Below are 17,341 nucleotides of genomic sequence, written 5' to 3'. Positions count from 1 at the left end.
CTAAAAATCTAGATACAAGGAAATAAAAATTGAAGCCCCTCAGTGACTCAAAAATCAAAGGTAAGAATCAACAGTCAAGTGGCTTGAGTTATGGTCCTATCTGCCATTCTAATTAGCCATCACTTAACCTTCTTTGAGCTTCAATTCCTCATCTGTAAATCAGGATAATGATCCCTGCCTATATAATGAGTTGGTAACAGAGACTGAATGAGATAAAGGATGTGAAAAGCATCTATACAGGCAGGTGTGGGGTGAACCAAGGACTTGGATTTAGGAGGGAAGATAGGAGAGCACTAAGCTAAGCAACTGCTCTGGCGGGTAACCAAGAAGTGATTGTATAATTTTAGAAATTATATGCAAACTGATGTGCATGCTTCCAAAGTATTCTTCAGACATATTGGTAGTTGTGTGTGTGTGTATGTGTGTGTGTGTGTATATGTGTGTGTTTTCTTGGCATGAAAAAGCAAAAGAAAAAAGAAAGTTGTAAGGTCTTTGTAACATACATAGATGTGTCAGAATGAAAAAATTCCTGTGTCATGCATTTATTTTTCTGTTAGTGTAGACATGGACTTGATATAATATAGTCCTATATATTGAAGTGGTGGAGCTCTCATCGTACCATTTGAACCTCACAACAGTCCTCCAGTATGTAGCTTGTTTTAGTCTCTGTCGTAGAGAAAACCAGAAACGTTGAGTGACTTGCTCAAAGTCAAACAGTGGCAGGGCTTGGACTTCAAATTATTTGTCTCCATTGTTTATAGCATAGATACTCGTACACCAAAGGGTGCTTATTTCTTAATGCCTTGATATTTAGGAATCTATAAGGGAATATTTTAAACTCATTCATTATTTTTGCTGTGATAGTGTAATAAGCAGAGTACTGGCGTTCTGGGGATGTGCTGATTAGTAATTTAGCAGGGAACTAGGTCTCTTGTGTGCAAATAATAGAAACCCATAACTAACTTAGGCAGAAGATAGTTTATTGACTCACACAACGGGGAAGTCCAAATGGTGAACCTCATCTATGTGGATCTGGTGGTTCAGCGTCATATTTCTCCATCTCTCATCATCTCTGCTTTGCTTTATGATGGTTTCCCTCTCAGGTGGATTCTTCATGTGGTGCAAAGTGATCCCCCGTCAGCCCCCGGCTTACATGCTGCTCATTGTATATGATCTCAGAACGGAAGAGTAATTATTTATCAGTAGCCATACATTCTCTGAAAGGGGCACTGATTGGCTCTGCTTAAATCCCGTAATACTCTGGGAACAATCACACTGTCACCGCAGGAACCTGGCTTTGATTGGCCATATGGATGATGGAGAGCCTCTCCAGTTTGGAGAGAGTAAGTTCCTGCAGGGAAGAGATACTAGGCCAAAAACAAACACAAAAGCATTAATAGATGTCCATTATCAAAATATTTTTTGTGAATCAAGGTATGATTTGAAAAATGAGAAGACTTTTAGGAAAACCTAACTCAGCAATTGTTACAGGAAAAATGGAGATAATAAAATTAAATCTTCAAAGAAAAAAAACCATAGCAGCTAACACTTCTATAACATTTGCATTATAGCCAAGCACTATTTAAACACTTTCCATATATGAACGTATTTAATCATCTCCAACCTTTGAGTAGATACTATAATTGTTTCCATTTGAAAGATGAGGCGGTGCAGGCGCCAAGGGTTAAGTGGCTTTCCTGAGTGGGGCCAGGGTGCAAATCCTGTCAGCTGGCTCCAACATAGATGCTCTTATCTACTACATTTACAGCCTCTTGATTATCCTTCTAATGGATTTTGCCATGCTGTCACATTAAATTTTTAATATGCTTTCACTAGCTTAGAGCTACAGTAGCAACACAGTTTTTAATAACATCTAAAAATACAGGGAAACAAGATCATGTTGTGATAACGCCCTGAGTTGAGAGCTCTTCCACTTAGTGTATTGGTGACCTCATCCAACTTCCTTATTAACTCTTAGGTCTCAGTTTTCTTGTCTGAAGTATGGTGACAGTAATTCCTAACTCATGGGGGGTTATTTTAAGAATTAAATGAAATTGCACTGGAAAGTGCTTAGCACAGTGACTGTCATAGCTGGATTACCTTAAATATAATGAACACTTTCTATTTTCCAGTCACTTTACATGATCTATCTACATATCTATCCGTATATAGGTATATATATTTATATATATATATTTTATACATTAGTTTTACACTAATTTGTATAATTATACAAATTTATATATGTAACTAAACATACATTTAACTATACTCATATATAGTTACTTATATGTATAACCAAAGAGACACATTATAAACCCAGTTATACAAATATAACTAAATAAGAATGCATGTATACAATAAAACACTCCACAATGAATCATACGATTACAAATAATTACACAAGAGGAGACTTTAGGTAATCATGGGATGGGAGTTTGAGGACGTTTCAATTCATTCTAAGCCAGTGTTGTGTATTACGCCTTGTTTCATTTCATCTTAGTGATTACCAGATGGCCATTTGACATCCTCCAGTTAGTCCATTGTTACCTATCAATGATTACACATGGCCTCACTTCCACCTCTAGCTTTATCACATACTAGGTTCAGTTTGGCCCTTAACACATCCATCCTATGACCTTTCTTAGTTCCTTGAAAGGACTTGCACACTTACTTTAAAATATTTACTTAATTAGGCAAATTTACTGTATCTCATGGAAAGAGCAGCCCATGTTCACTTAAACGTTTTTTAGATAATCAGATGAAACTAAGGAAAATTATGCCTTACTTGATCATGTATCAATATGCCCTTCCATTCATTGCATTTTTAGCAATTCCAAAAGAGCAAGAGACAGACCAGGCTATTCTCCATGTTTGTCACATGTGGTATAATAATAAGGTTGAATCTTGGATGGACATTGCCAAAACATCAGAAAATTGCAAACAAGGCTCTGTCTATGACTTAAGAAGTAGTTACCAGGGGTGTAGGGCATAGATATGGGAAATGGAAAAACCAGCTAATAGAACATGGAAATATTTGCAAGGCAAGTGATTTCTAATAATTTTGCCAAAGAACCTTCTCGAGTATGGCTTATTTTAAATCTGTCATAGTCTAGCTCTAAGTCTGTAGTAAGCATTTTTTAACTTTAGCATGCCAACATTTAATCAGAGGAGCTAGTTAAAAGTGTAGATTCCCTGGCCCCACCCCTATAAACTGCAATCCTGTGCTGAGAATGTAAGAAGTCCGTGGATCACACTTTCAGAAACACTGCTTCAGAGCCCTGATCCTCTGAAAGACCTGATAGCTGAACAGTGCTCTCAAGAAAGTCTTAAATAAATTCCCAATATTTATATTTAAATAAATTATAAAATCCCTCTCTAATTCCTAACCTCTTTTTGCATTTGCATTTTCTTTCTCAGATATTTACTATCAGGACATGTAATTTATTTCAAATGTTAAATGTATTTCAGTATTGATTGCCATGAAGGTAGCAAGAATAGAAAAAGCTTTTTGACCAGTTTCTTTTGTCAAGAATAAAGAAGAAAACATGTAAACTCCAGGAAATACAGAAAGTTGTATAACCAAGTTATGTATAATAAAGAAGAAACTAACATAGGTGTTATGATTTTGCGCTTTGTGCAGTTGAAGGAATGTAGGAAAAGAGAATCCTCTTGACGCATGACAATTCTCCTTTGAGTGGATGTAGGTTTGGAAATTTGATATTATAGGGTATAGGTGGCAGGGGTTATAATCTCATAATTCATAATAGTTACATATAAATTATCCCACATATTGCTTATTGATTCAAAATTTTAGATAACCCTAAGAGCAAGCATGTCTGACTTTATTATACTTATGCAAACGAATGTAAATAATGAAACATCTACAATGCTGAGGAGGAGAATAGAGAAGAAGTGAAGAGAGCTGGAAGAGCCATAGCCTCCACGGGGTTCATTTAGGATTCTGCTTAGGTGAATGGACTGAGTTATACATATTTACTGTATGACTTAATGTATAATTTAATGTTAAGTTAATACTTCTGAATAAAACATATCCATATGTATACATATGTATATGTATACATATCCATATTGTAAGCCAGGCAGTGTTCTAAATTACAGAGCTGGCTGGTACATTATTTTAAGACAACCTAATTAATTGGGGGAATAAGGTCAGTACAACAGAGAAACCTGGAATAAAATGATTCATTGTCCTTAATGGAAAGGAATCTATGTTTGTTTTGTTTTGTTTTAATTTTGTTTTAATGTTTATTTATTTAAGAGAGAGAGGGAGAGAGAGACAGTGCAAGTTGCGGGGAGAGGCAGAGAAAGAGGGAGACACAGAATCCAAAGCAGGCTCCAGGCTCTGAGCTGTCAGCACAGAGCCCAACACGGGACTCGAACTCACAAACCATGCGATAGTGACCTAAGCCGAAGTTGGACTTAATGGACTGAGCCACCCAGGCACCCCTGTTTTGATTTGTATTTTAAGGTGGTTCTTCTCAAACTCTGTGGTGACAGACCAGTTTTATATTATCTTAATTTCCAGACATATGGACCAGTTTATTTTACCAGTTTATCAAATAAAATAAAAAAAATATGACAGCAATATCAATTTGCTATAAAAGTTCCCACAGACTTAATCTTACTTTCTATACCTCTTTCATTGTAGACCAGTAAACAGTTCACAGATCAGTACTGATCCATGAACCTCCTCTGAGTGGCACTGGTTTAAAGCTAATCAGAAGACATTTTTTAAGTAGTTAAAACCATAATGAGATGTGAGGTTTTTATTTTTTATTTTGAACTCTTTACCAATTGATTTAGATCTTTTACCAGATGCATACAATACTTTCCTTAAAAAATAATAAAAGTGAATGGAAGTACATGGGGGAAAATAAGTCTCCAGGAATAAATGGAGTACTACCTTCTATATAACTATAATTCTTCTGTGCCTGGTTGAAAAATGTCTAAAATTTTAAGTGTATTTTAAGTATATATATATATATATATATATATATATATATATGTACACATTACACTTAAAATTTTAAAATACACTTAAAATACACACACACACGTATATATACGTACATATATATGTATATATGCACATATACGTATATATACGTAAATATATATGTATATATATGTATATACATGTATATATATGTATACGTATATACGTATATACGTATACATATACGTATATACGTATATGTATATACACATATATACATATACATATATACGTATATATATATGCACACATACATATATATGCACATATACGTATATATACATACATATATGTATGTATGTATGTATGTATACGTATATATGCATATATATTGTATATGTAAGTGTTATTCACCGGAGAACAAGGGTTATGTTTCCTTTTCTGTAATACCAGTCCGGCATCATAACTGGGCAGATGAAGAAGATGTAACCTCCACTGTCTCAACTTATGCCCACACAAAGGAGAATTATTAAGTGTGAAAGTCAAATTCTCTTCTCCTACATTCCTTCAGTTGCTCAGAATCATCACATACATCTTAAACCATTCTTTTTTGTATATAACTTTAGTAGGCAGCTTTTGTTTTCCCAAGAGTTTACTCTTAGAGGAAGAAGACAAGTGGTGGCTGGACAGCTGGTAAAGTGAGATAAAACTTGTGCCAGGGCAGATCATCTTGCCAGAACACCGACAAACCTGCAGCAATGGGAAAGCATCTGTTAGAGTAAAAATTACATTTCCATCATCACCTTGAATTGATGTGTTCAATTAGAGACACAATTTGAGGAAGGTCAGTAATAGACCATGAAGACCACCAGAGAAATTACTATTTTTTTTTCTTCTGAGTTTTGATATTCCTTTATGTGACATTAGGGAGACAAACAGGCAGTAATCAACACAGAGGCAACCTTGGAAATTGTTGCACAATGAGTCCCCAGCCCCCGCAGATAGAGATCATATTCTGCATTCACAGGTGACATCTGAAGAAGCACCTATTCTCAAGTCACCTGCTGTGTTGTTACTGCTCAGCTTTAGAAGCACGTGGTTAGTGTGCATTATGAAGAATTAAGAGCTGACACAAAGCCTTGACATTCCATATATAAAAATGGGGGTGGGAGGAATACCCCTTGCATTAATCCTATAGCTTATCTTCAGTTCAAGATTATTAAATCATGATGATGCACCAGTGACATAGGTTCTTTTCTGCTCGAATAGCCTCAGTGTTAGTATTTCTGCATCCTCCTTTCCCTGATAGACATAGTCACAATTTATTCTGCCAGTTGGTCTCAATCCTGTGCTGACATTTATGAACAGTGTAGAATATATGGCATCTCAAGTCATAGAATGGCTATCATAATACACCGCTAAATTTATCAAAGCATCTAAATTTTACATTTAAAGCAATTTTTATCATTCAATGTGGTTAATTCAAATAAAATTGGTCACAAGTGTGTTTTTCTCCCAGAAATTGAAGATGAAAAATGCAGCCAGTACAAACACAAAGCAAAGCTAAATAAAAGCCTTGCACCAAGAATACCACATGGTATGGTTTCAAAATCCAACAGTGTTCCAGAACGCTAAACACTTAAGTTGGAAGTAGCACTTTCCCATGAAAAGGAACCAGCTGTAGGCCCCTCTTGCACTACGTATTGTTCAAAACAAAAAAACAACCCCATTGAAAATAAGCCTCGGGTAGATGAGACCCAGAAGTCCAATGGTATAGGAAACAAAAGAAAGACAATTGTCATTTTAATAATTAAACTGTGTTTGTAACAGTTTATGAGGCTTGCAGATCTAGCAAGCCTGCTGAATATTAATGAATAGATTGATTTGTCAACATATTAGCACCGCTGTCAGACATAACAGCACGGAAGAGATGTGAGGCGGCTAGCCAGTGAGCTGCTTTAAAATGCTTGACTCACTGTCAGGAAATTCTATCACGATTGGTAAACTAAAGTGAATCAGGTGGGTTCAAACTTCCACTGGGATTTAATAATCTCTCCTTGAAATTCGGGAATTACTTGGTGTACTTTCTTTTAAGCCATGCAGTTCATTCAATAATAGTAAGTAAGTTTAAAATTAGCAACCAGAGGCACACAATGATTTTTAAAAATCTTCTAATAGAGTGAATTCTTTATTATGCATGTATGTGTATGTATACATACATATTTCAAAATCCAAATGAGATATGATCTGAAAGGGTGTACCTCCAGGAAATGAATCATTTATTTTGAGAGCAAGTAAAATAAAATTGACAGTTTTCTTTAACAAATGGTCATTTATAGGGAAAAACCACTCAGAAGTTTTAGCAAGAATACTAGCATTAAAAAAAAAGAATATTGGCACTGTAAGTGCTCAAAAATCAGCTGTTTATGTGCATCCAAATTGAAATGTTTCCTACATATCCCAATTATAAAGTTAAAATTTTGCTTCTGAATTTATATCGTAGTTGAGTTGAAATACGACATCTGAAATGTCAGGGTAGAACAACAGTAAAGGTTTAAGTATTCTGTTAAGTTTGCTTTATTCCACAGTGACAACAGAGAATATTTCAAAATACGGCATAGTAAAAATCTTACTTAGCCCCTGTACTGCTCTATTATACCAATATACTGAGTAATTATCCAGAACATTCTTAAATTGCTTCAGTGATAGAAAATGGTTTCACAAGGACCCTTATTTCTTCTGAATTTGACCCTGGCACCATGAGCAAAAATCTCTCTGTTTTTACCCACTGTTAGAACAAGCCTGCTCCTTTTTCCAAATAGAGGCTAATCTCAGGTTTGAAAAGCAGCCATCATATCACCCCTGATCTCTTCTCTTGGGCAATCAGCTTTTCCTTCAGCCTCCTGTTCACTCTGGTCCAAACTCTCATCTTTGTTTTTCAAACCCCAAAGCTGTTCTCACTCAAGGTTCCACAAGTCTAGTTAAGTATAAAGTGAAGCCACCACTTCCTCGTGATAAAGAACACATTTCTTTCAGCATGGCATAAAAATCACAACTGACTTGGTAGACTCATGTTTACTGTAGATTTAGAACCTGAATTCCTTCTCATGAACGTTGTTGATAAGCCAGGCTTTCCAGTTCTGTACTTAGACATTTCCTTGGGGGCTAGGGAAGTGAGACCTAAAAAGAGGACTCGGTTTCATTGGTCTCTATTAAATGTTATGATACCAGTACGGCCCAGAGCTCCAGATGCAGTTATTTTGTAACTGATTTGTGTAATCCAATTCATTTGCTCTTCCTGTTGGCATCCTCTGAGTGAAAGCTATCTGAAAACCTTTCTGTGTCCTCCTTGCAGACTACCAAACCAGAAGGGGCTGAGGACAGATATCTGTATGTTTGGGTACCTTTCTCTGTGTTTACATCCATCTCTTCAGGGATCCTTGGGGCAATATTAAACCAGTTGTTAACTACTATCAATGTTCTCCTGCCTCTAGTGTCTTGCTACTCAAAATGTGGTCTAAGGCTCCTCCTTGGAGCCACTAGAATATAGACAATCAGGTCTTACCCCAGATCTACTGAATCAGAATCTTCAGTTTAAAATCCCTGGTTTATTTATATGCATGTAGAAGTCGGAGAAGCACTCCTTGGCAGAGTTCTTCTCAATTCCAGCTGCACACACTAGCAACACTTGTGCTTCTAAAGATACCGAGGCCTGGAAGATTTTCACTTGACCTGTGGCTTGAGTATTAGCATTAGGAGAAGAAGAAGAAGAAGAAGAAGAAGAAGAAGAAGAAGAAGAAGAAGAAGAAGAAGAAGAAGAAAAACAGAAATCTCTCCAAAGGATTTTAATGTGCCATGAAAATGGAAAAAAAATCCACTTTGCACATGATTAGCATCCTGTAAATATATTTTGATTTCTACCTTAAATTTTGAATCAGTTTAGCATCATTTTCAGGGCTGTTGTATGCTGTGTTTAAACAATTCGTGATTTCCAAGATTGTGTTTCCAGTCTTCAAGGGGAAATGAAATTGAATGTAAAGCAAAGGCATAACCGTTGATAGAGTAACTTTCTACAGAGGAAAGAACTGGAAAAGGAAAGATACCAACTTGAGTCTCGAAAGGTCTTGCACTTCATTGGATTGCGGTAATTGACTCAGAACGAGTAAGATGATGATTTCCAGCGGCCTTGTTTGCTGCCTGCAGCCTCTGGTTTCAGCCCGAGAGGAGCGTCCCAGTTAGTGTTGCCGGGCAACAGCTTGCTGGGTTGAGAGCTGGAATGTGAAGGGTTGCAAAACGATTTTTAAAATAAACACACAACTTACCATCAGCATGAAGCAAACCGAGAGAACTACTGAGCACTGTGACAGGCAGTGAGGCAGAATAGAAGAGGAAAAAAGAAAACACTTCCTTGAAGGCAGGGAGCTGAGTGGTTGACAGATGATGGCCCCATCACTAGGATAATAGTTCTGATTTGGTTTCCAATTTGAAAATTTGTACCTGAATAATTTGCGGGTGGACAGAAGACGGTACGGACAAAATTTTAAAAAGGTACTGTTTCTGGAAAAGAAGAGGTCAGCCCACGGAATTCACGGGTAATTTCTCTTCTATAAAATAAATGTGGCAAAATAACATGAGCTGTATTGCAGATATTCTCAGCGTTATTCTGATTTTCTGATAGAAATCACTGATCCTATGATCTATTTTATGGTGTTGTGATGTCTTACCATCCAGGAATATGTTTAGCCAAAATAAACAAACCATATGCACATAATGTGGATATTCAAACTTAGAGCTGAGAAAATGGCCATTTATATGTGTAATTAATGTACCCAGTCTACCAAATGCTGTTTAGCAAGCATTTTCCTAATGCACTGAGTGATGCATTTTATTTTAAATATTTATGAAACTTCCATGCAGAAATGAATACATAATTTGTGTGACCTTCAAGGAGTTAAAATCTAGTTGGAAGAGTAGGGGGGAGGACAGGCTTGTACTGAAATAACACAAGATGGGAATTGGGAAATGACTGAGAGGTGTGACCCCAGGGACCTATTATATATTCACATATATCCAGTTCTATTCACTTGGTAGGATTTTCTCTAGGTTTTGGATGTCATTCAGTTTAGCCTTAGCAGTGGCTTATGCAAATCTACCTCCTACATACAGAGAACCTATTCTGTCCCTACATGTGGTGTTTGCTTTGAAATACAGAATGACTGCAAGATAGTCCCTACAGGTGCGAAGATAATTCAGAACTTTGATGGCAGAAAAAATGGAATCCATACAATTAACGCTCTGATGGAACATTTCCTTTCATATTAAAACATAAATTCCTTCAGCACCTGCATATAGTATTTAGTTTTGGTTTTGTTCCGATATTACTTGTGCACCTGGCAAACAGGCTGCCCAGAACTGTAGCAGTCCTAACATCTGCTCAAAGTTCTGTAAGAGAACGTTTGATTAAATTTTTTTTGCTTTCCTGACATTTTAGTCTCTCAACTGGTGGGGCAATGAGAAAAATTGCTGTACAGGAAGTAGCGGGGGGAGTAACTGTGTTAGCCAAGAGTTTACTGTAGCAAAAAAAAAAAAAAAAAAAAAAATTAGGCTTCAAAAAAAAAAAAAAAACAGATTTTCTTCCCCTGCTTGCTCGCTCATGCGCGCTCTCTCTCTCTCTCTCTCTCTCTCTCTCTCTCTCTCTCTCTCAAAATACACTTTAAAACAACCATTTTCTTTTCTTTTTTTCTAATTTATAGGGAACATTAGTGTGAATTCGTGGCTAGAGACATTTTAGAAAGCACAAAACTCTGCTCATGAAGGATAGGGGATTCTTTAAAAATGAAAATTTAAACCGTACAATTGTTTAAAATTTTCCAATAACAAAGAAAAGGGAAAGACTTCTCACATTGCCTCTGTTGTGGGATTGTTAATGCCAAGGTCAAGAAAGAATTCTTGAAGGTTTTACAATGCAACTTAGTAAGTTTAAGTAGCATGGCCAGAAAGAGCTGCACTTTTGCTGTATGAAGCCAGTGGTTATATGCCTAGTGCTCACGGAGGAGAGTGCAGGTAGTATTAGATCATAAATGTCTTCTTTGAATTTCTATTCGAAAAATTACTTTCACAAGACTTCTGTGGCACTTATCATTCAGTTTGATATTAACTACCGGTGAAATAGGCAGTCATATCACCCTTTAAGAATGTAGAAACCAGCATATATTTAATAGTTATGAAAACTATACAGAGGGCGCCTGGGTGGCTCAGTGAGTTAAGCGTTTGACTTAGGCTCAAGTCATGATCTCAGGGTTCGTGAGTTCGAGCCCCGTGTCAGTCTCTGTGCTGACAGCTCAGAGCCTGGAGCCTGCTTTGAATTCTGTGTCCCTCTCTCTCTGCCCCTCCCCTGCTCGTGTTCTCTCTCAAAAATAAATAAACATTAAAAAAAAAAACAACTATACAGGTTATAGGTCAGCCTTCTGGGCTACATGTGAACACTTTTCCGCTTCTATCCCTCGCCTCACTGTGGCTGTTCAAAGTGTTTAGAGAACTCGGATTCAAGACAATTTTTTTTTTAATGTTTATTTATTCTTGAGAGAGAGACAGCGTGAACAGGGGACGGGCAGAGAGAGAGGGAGACATAGAATCTGAAACAGGCTCCAGGCTCTGAGCTGTCAGCACAGACCCCGACGTAGGGCTCGAACCCACGAACTGTGGGATCATGACCTGAGCTGAAGTTGGATGCTTAAATCACTGAGCCACCCAGGTGCCCTGACAATTTATTAATAATAGGGAAGGAAGGGATTGAGTTTAAGCATGAGTAAGAGAACAAAACCCTCAGAATATTAGAAAGGCTAACTCCCAGAATAAATAGACAAGTACAATCACAAAATAATCCTACCAGTCTCTGAAAAAAAATTGATATCATATTTACTGCAAAGAGAAAGAGAAATCAGCCACTGCCTATTTTTCTCCTGTTTTCTTCCGGGATGGATGGGGGGTATTCATACTGAGAGGATAAGGGGAGGAAAGTGTGAAACAAAAAATATAATCCAAGGGAGTAGAGGATTTCCTGCATAGCTTTGGCCCTAACCAATGTCAGCTATTTAAAATGGTATCTGCTGATTGCCCAAAACTGTGGAGACCAGCACTATGTGGCAGTAAACGTCAACTCTTGACAGGCAGATATTTGGATATACACTTTTTGCCGTATGTAGGGAAGGAAGTGCAGGGTACCACGATTTTCTGAGATATGATCTGCTTCTCCAGTATCCCTTTCTCATGGGGCTACAGAGACCTCTTGGGCTGCAGATCCTCGTGGGGCTCTGGGGAGCCTGGAGCTTCTTTTTCTCCCTCCCACCTTGGGCCCTGGCATTCTTCTCTGCTATGCCAGCTTGCCATTTTTCTTCCTTCTGACTTTCCAGGCTACTACCGCAACCTGCTTCTTCACTCCTGTTTCCTACTGCTGGAGCGTGCTCCCTGTCTCCTTTGCTTAGTTTTTGAAAGACATTCACAGAATGTTCCAGTGTGTGAGTGTGTGTACATGCATGCACACTCATATTTTGCCTTTGCAACTAGACTGGGAGTGTTTTGGGGTCAGAACTCTATCATTACTTTTTTCTTCCTTAAGCAATTGCCGACAGTAATTCGTTAGGGCAGATTTGGTGAATGAACAGATTAAAGAATGAGTGACACATGTGAAGAACATTACCAATACAGAGAACATTGTTAAAAAAGAAAAAGCTGTAGAATTTCTCTTAAAAATGGACTCAGTGAAAGGCATTTTGGATGGTATAGTTAATGCTGGATTGTATAAGGTGATCAATAAAAAGGATGTTTTAAGAGTTCAGAAGGGGCAATGAGTAGAATGGGGCTCTCAAACACTAATGATGGACCTATTTTCAGAGTAAAGCCAGGTGCCTAAAGTTAACCATATTTGTTTTTGTCTACCAAAAGCCACAAAATATATTTATCAACACACAAATTTATATGCACACACATAAATCTTCTAATTCTGTCCTTAGCTTCTAAACTATTTTCTCTTGGGGGTACTTGCCATTATCTGGCTGTGTTTCTTCACATCGCCTGGGTACTGTGGCTGTGCTCAGCCTGTGGGTGCTTCGTTCAGCAGAAAAAATGTTTCATCTCCACATATTCCATTCCCTGCAGAAACTTACAGTTTCTCCTCTGGCAGTACTTCCCTCCCCATTAGGCAGTATGGTTCACTGTTGGGGTGCATTTGGGCACAAACCAGCCCTTTTGTTGAGTTACTGTACTCCCACCTTCCTAATTATAGAATTCAAAGCAGAATGAGTGAATTAATAACATGTATTTATTGCCTGCAGGGTCTGGGGAAGCGTAATGCTGTGGCGCACTTACGGTAGTGCATAAGCTCTCCCGTCTCCCCTCATCCTCCATTTTTGCTCTGTGAGTTCACAGCAGCAAGAACGGAAGGTGCACTTTACTCACCAGTGAGTAAATCATGTGAATGGATGTTTTAAAGCACATGCCCAATACACAGTTCACTGAGAGAACTATACTTTCAAAAGCTCTCTGGGAACACATGCTTGGAATTTGAAATTGTACTAAGTACTGTGTTTCCTATGGTATCCTAGCTAAGGCAAGAGTGTATCAGCCTAGAAAGCATTTAAATGTGAGCTATCGCATTTACTTTCTCCAAGAATTCTCCAAAGAATTCTTAAGTGTTTAATTCTACGGCCATTCAAGCATGCAAATACTTGTAGTGTTGGTGTCAGAGAGATAGAACTCTAAGTTACCAAAAGACTATAGAAATTGTTTCTCTTGTGGTGCATGGGTGGTCCAGTCATTTGAGCGTCTGACTCTTGATTTCGGCTCAGGTCATGATCTCATCATTTGTTGGATTGAGCCCCTTGTTGGGCTCTGCCCTGATAGTGTGCAACCTGCTTGGGATTCTCTCTCTCCTTCTGTCTTTCTGCTCCTCTCTCACTAGCACACACGGACGCGCGCTCGCTCACTCTCTCTCTCTCTCAAAATAAACAATAAAAGATAAACAGTTTTTAAAAATGTCTGTAGAAATCATTTCTCTTTTCCTGATAATGAAAAGGATTCGGATTCATTCTGTTTGAAGCAATCTTTGTCCCAGGTTGCCTCTGGACTCCTGTGACAGCCTGTATTTTCAGATCCATACAGGCTGATGTAAACCATACAATAGAGTCAAAGCCACTTGATTCAGGACTTGATGATTGGGGAAGTTGGGGAGTTAATTTGCATTTTTTTATATCAGCTACCTATTTGATTAAGATTTGGAGATGAAAGATCCATCTCTTAGGAAATATAATGACCAGGGTATGTTACAGGTGGAAATTGACTTCGGTGAAATGTGAATGTTTCCATTGGTTTGGCAGATTTCACTAAGCTCTTTTTGGAGAAGAAAATGCTAAGATGAAAGATATGGGAAATTATTACAAGAATGAATAGGAAGTGTAATAGTGAATTTAATAAATAATGACTTATTAATAATCTAGGCTGAAAATACAATTTTTACAAAGGTGAGGGAAAATTCTGTCACATGAAGTATAGGTAACTCAGATGCTTTGGAGACTAGATAACTAGAAGGATCACTGTTGCCCCCCTAAATTACACTCTGTTGGGAGTCCCAATCAGAGACAGAGTACTAAGCTGGAGAGACTGGTTCTAACCTCATAGAATCATTCTTGTTAGACAAATTCCTTTCCTGTCTTCCCCTAGAAAACAAGGAAGGCTGATATAATTCTAATTCATTGGATATTTTAAAAAGCAAACAGGAGAAACAAAAAGTATTTTCCTATTGGGTCATTGGCTAAGTTTATCCTGAGTTGTGGCCCATTTTGTGTTTTATTTTATTCGTTTTAATTTGGTGTCCAGATATCTGTCATTTAATTCAAGACTATGAAGCCCATTATGTATAGTTAAACTTTAAACACAAAACAAGATTAGTAAATGCTTTCTCTTGAATAGTAGTTGCATTCTGCATTTAGTACAAGAAACAGTTAAATGATGTATATTTAAACAAAACTCCTACGTTAGAAAAATGCATTACAGACTAGAAGAAAAATTTACATTGTACTCACAAAAGGCTCATACTCCCTCCTCCACAACTGTTTTCAATTTCATTTTTTAACATCCAAAATAAAATGAAGGCCAAGGTTTTAGAATTCTCAAGAGGTATTTTCTTCAGGTTCTAGTGCTTGCTATCACTGTCCTGCATTTGACACTGTGAAATAGTGGATGTGAAATAAACTGTAAATGAATTATGCATATATTCCATATTTGTCATCCATTTTTATCAATAATTGAATTTTTTCCAGCCATTGATCTTATCAATAACTTGCTGCAAGTAAAAATGAGAAAGCGCTATAGCGTGGATAAGACATTGAGTCACCCTTGGCTACAGGTAAAAATCATTCATTGGATATTTTCCTGATCAGATGAACTTCTGAATATTGATGAGATTTAATATTATATGTAAAAATATTTTGTTATATGCTTAATTAAAAGTTTTCTTACATCAATTTGTTTGCCAAAATGCATGCAACTTCTTAGGATTTAATAACAATTTAGTGTTTCTTAATCTCTCTACCAAGAAAATGTGACAGGGAAGAAATATACCACACATACATACGTGCCCTTGCACACGTGCCAAAAAAAAAAAAAAAAACTAAGGGTCGTTGTAAAACTCCAAGGACCAGATTTTAAGAAAATCTGTATATGTAATCCTAAGAAGTGTCCAAGCACATGCCCATCTGGTCATGCACTGTACTCCTTTGCAAGCTGTGTTTTAAAAGCCTATGCTAACATTCATGGAACAAATGCACGGCAAATATAAAATATAGGCGTGTGTTTGTTTTCTCTTACATATTTATTTTCACATTCAACTTTAGAAAAATGATACTGTGAAATACTGAAGGGTTATTTGTAGGCCTTAAATATCAAAGGAATACCAGTATTCCTAATTGCTTGGCCGCAACCATTGATTGCCCACCCCCTGATGCACAATAGTTTAGGCAAATAGGATGGCTTTGCTGCCGATGACGTCACTTCAGGGTGCCTGATGGAAAGACAGGGCACTGATAGAGTGGAAGGAAAAAGGGTAACTCATCAGTTGCGGGTACTGACAACAAATGAGACAGTATTTTAATGAGTTTTCATCGTTTCCATGGTAATGTTTTGGAATTCCTTCCTCAGGATTATCAGACCTGGTTAGATTTGCGAGAGCTTGAGTGCAAAATCGGGGAACGCTACATCACCCACGAAAGTGATGACCTGCGGTGGGAGCAGTACGCTGGCGAGCAGGGGCTGCAGTACCCTGAGCACCTGATCAATCCCAGTGCTAGCCACAGTGACAGTCCTGACGCTGAAGAAACAGAGATGAAAGCCCTCAGTGAGCGTGTCAGCATCCTCTGAGTTCCGTCCCCTCTAATCTGTCAAAACACTGTGGAATTAATAAATACATACGGTCAGGTTTAACATTTGCCTTGCAGAACTGCCATTATTTTCTGTCAGATGAGAACAAAGCTGTTAAACTGTTAGCACTGTTGATGTATCTGAGTTGCCAAGACAAATCAACAGAAGCATTTGTATTTTGTGTGACCAACTGTGTTGTATTAACAAAAGTTCCCTGAAACACTAAACTTGTTATTGTGAATGATTCATGTTGTATTTAATGCATTAAACCTGTCTCCACTGTGCCTTTGCAAATCGGTGTTTTTCTTACTGAGCCTCAATTTGGTAAGAGTCTACAGAACCTGTCCATGCAATAGTTCTGTCCCGTGTGCCCCATTGGCGCTGTCATTATAAACAAACTCTTGAAGAGTAGATTATTACCAGTTCTATGAACAACTCCAAAACTCATGTGGAAAAAACAAGCGATGGGGGAATGGAAGATGGATTTACGATCCTAGACACAAGTGCATGAAAGAGTTTCCTGTATAGTTTGAAATCCTTTGCCTGCCTGGTGTGCCTCAGTATGTTTAAACTCAAGTAAGTGGACCTAGGTGCACCTACTACTTATAAGCCTAAATGCCTTAGAAATGTAAACCGCCGTATATAACAGATATTTCCCCCTTTCTTGCAATATCCTCTGTACTGTGGAAAATCAGAAGCTAAGCAACCTTTCGTCTTTATGTATTTTTCAGCAATAACAAATAAATATTCTTGTCAAAGTGTGTGTCCATCTGACTGAATTTGTAATCCACACTAGTGTTTTCGGTCCATTTAGGAGCGGAGGTGTTTGCTCAAAAAGCAGAAAAAGTCTCATGCTTTAGAATTTGGCTGTAACTACTCTGAAGCTCAAAAGTATGTTTCAAGGTGTAATGAAGCATTTCTGTCTTTCATGTCATCTGGTTTCAATAGAAAAAAAAGAGCTCTGGAAGG

General features: G+C 37.6%; 1 protein-coding gene across 2 annotated transcripts in view; it reads left to right on the top strand.

The window, feature by feature from the left end:
• Positions 1 to 17,131, top strand: part of PRKD1 (protein kinase D1) — a 327,764-nt gene extending 310,633 nt beyond the window's left edge. For both annotated transcript variants that reach the window (XM_053224336.1, XM_027065517.2), the window contains 2 exons: positions 15,277 to 15,362; positions 16,154 to 17,131. In XM_053224336.1, the coding sequence (XP_053080311.1) occupies positions 15,277 to 15,362; positions 16,154 to 16,372 (305 nt within the window). In that variant the 3' untranslated portion in view covers positions 16,373 to 17,131. The remainder of the gene's footprint in view (positions 1 to 15,276; positions 15,363 to 16,153) is intronic.
• The last annotated feature ends 210 nt before the right edge of the window (positions 17,132 to 17,341 follow it).

The sequence above is a fragment of the Acinonyx jubatus genome, chromosome B3, assembly GCF_027475565.1.
Source record: "Acinonyx jubatus isolate Ajub_Pintada_27869175 chromosome B3, VMU_Ajub_asm_v1.0, whole genome shotgun sequence".
Lineage (NCBI taxonomy): Eukaryota > Metazoa > Chordata > Mammalia > Carnivora > Felidae > Acinonyx > Acinonyx jubatus.
This window is presented reverse-complemented; position numbering and strand designations above follow the sequence as displayed.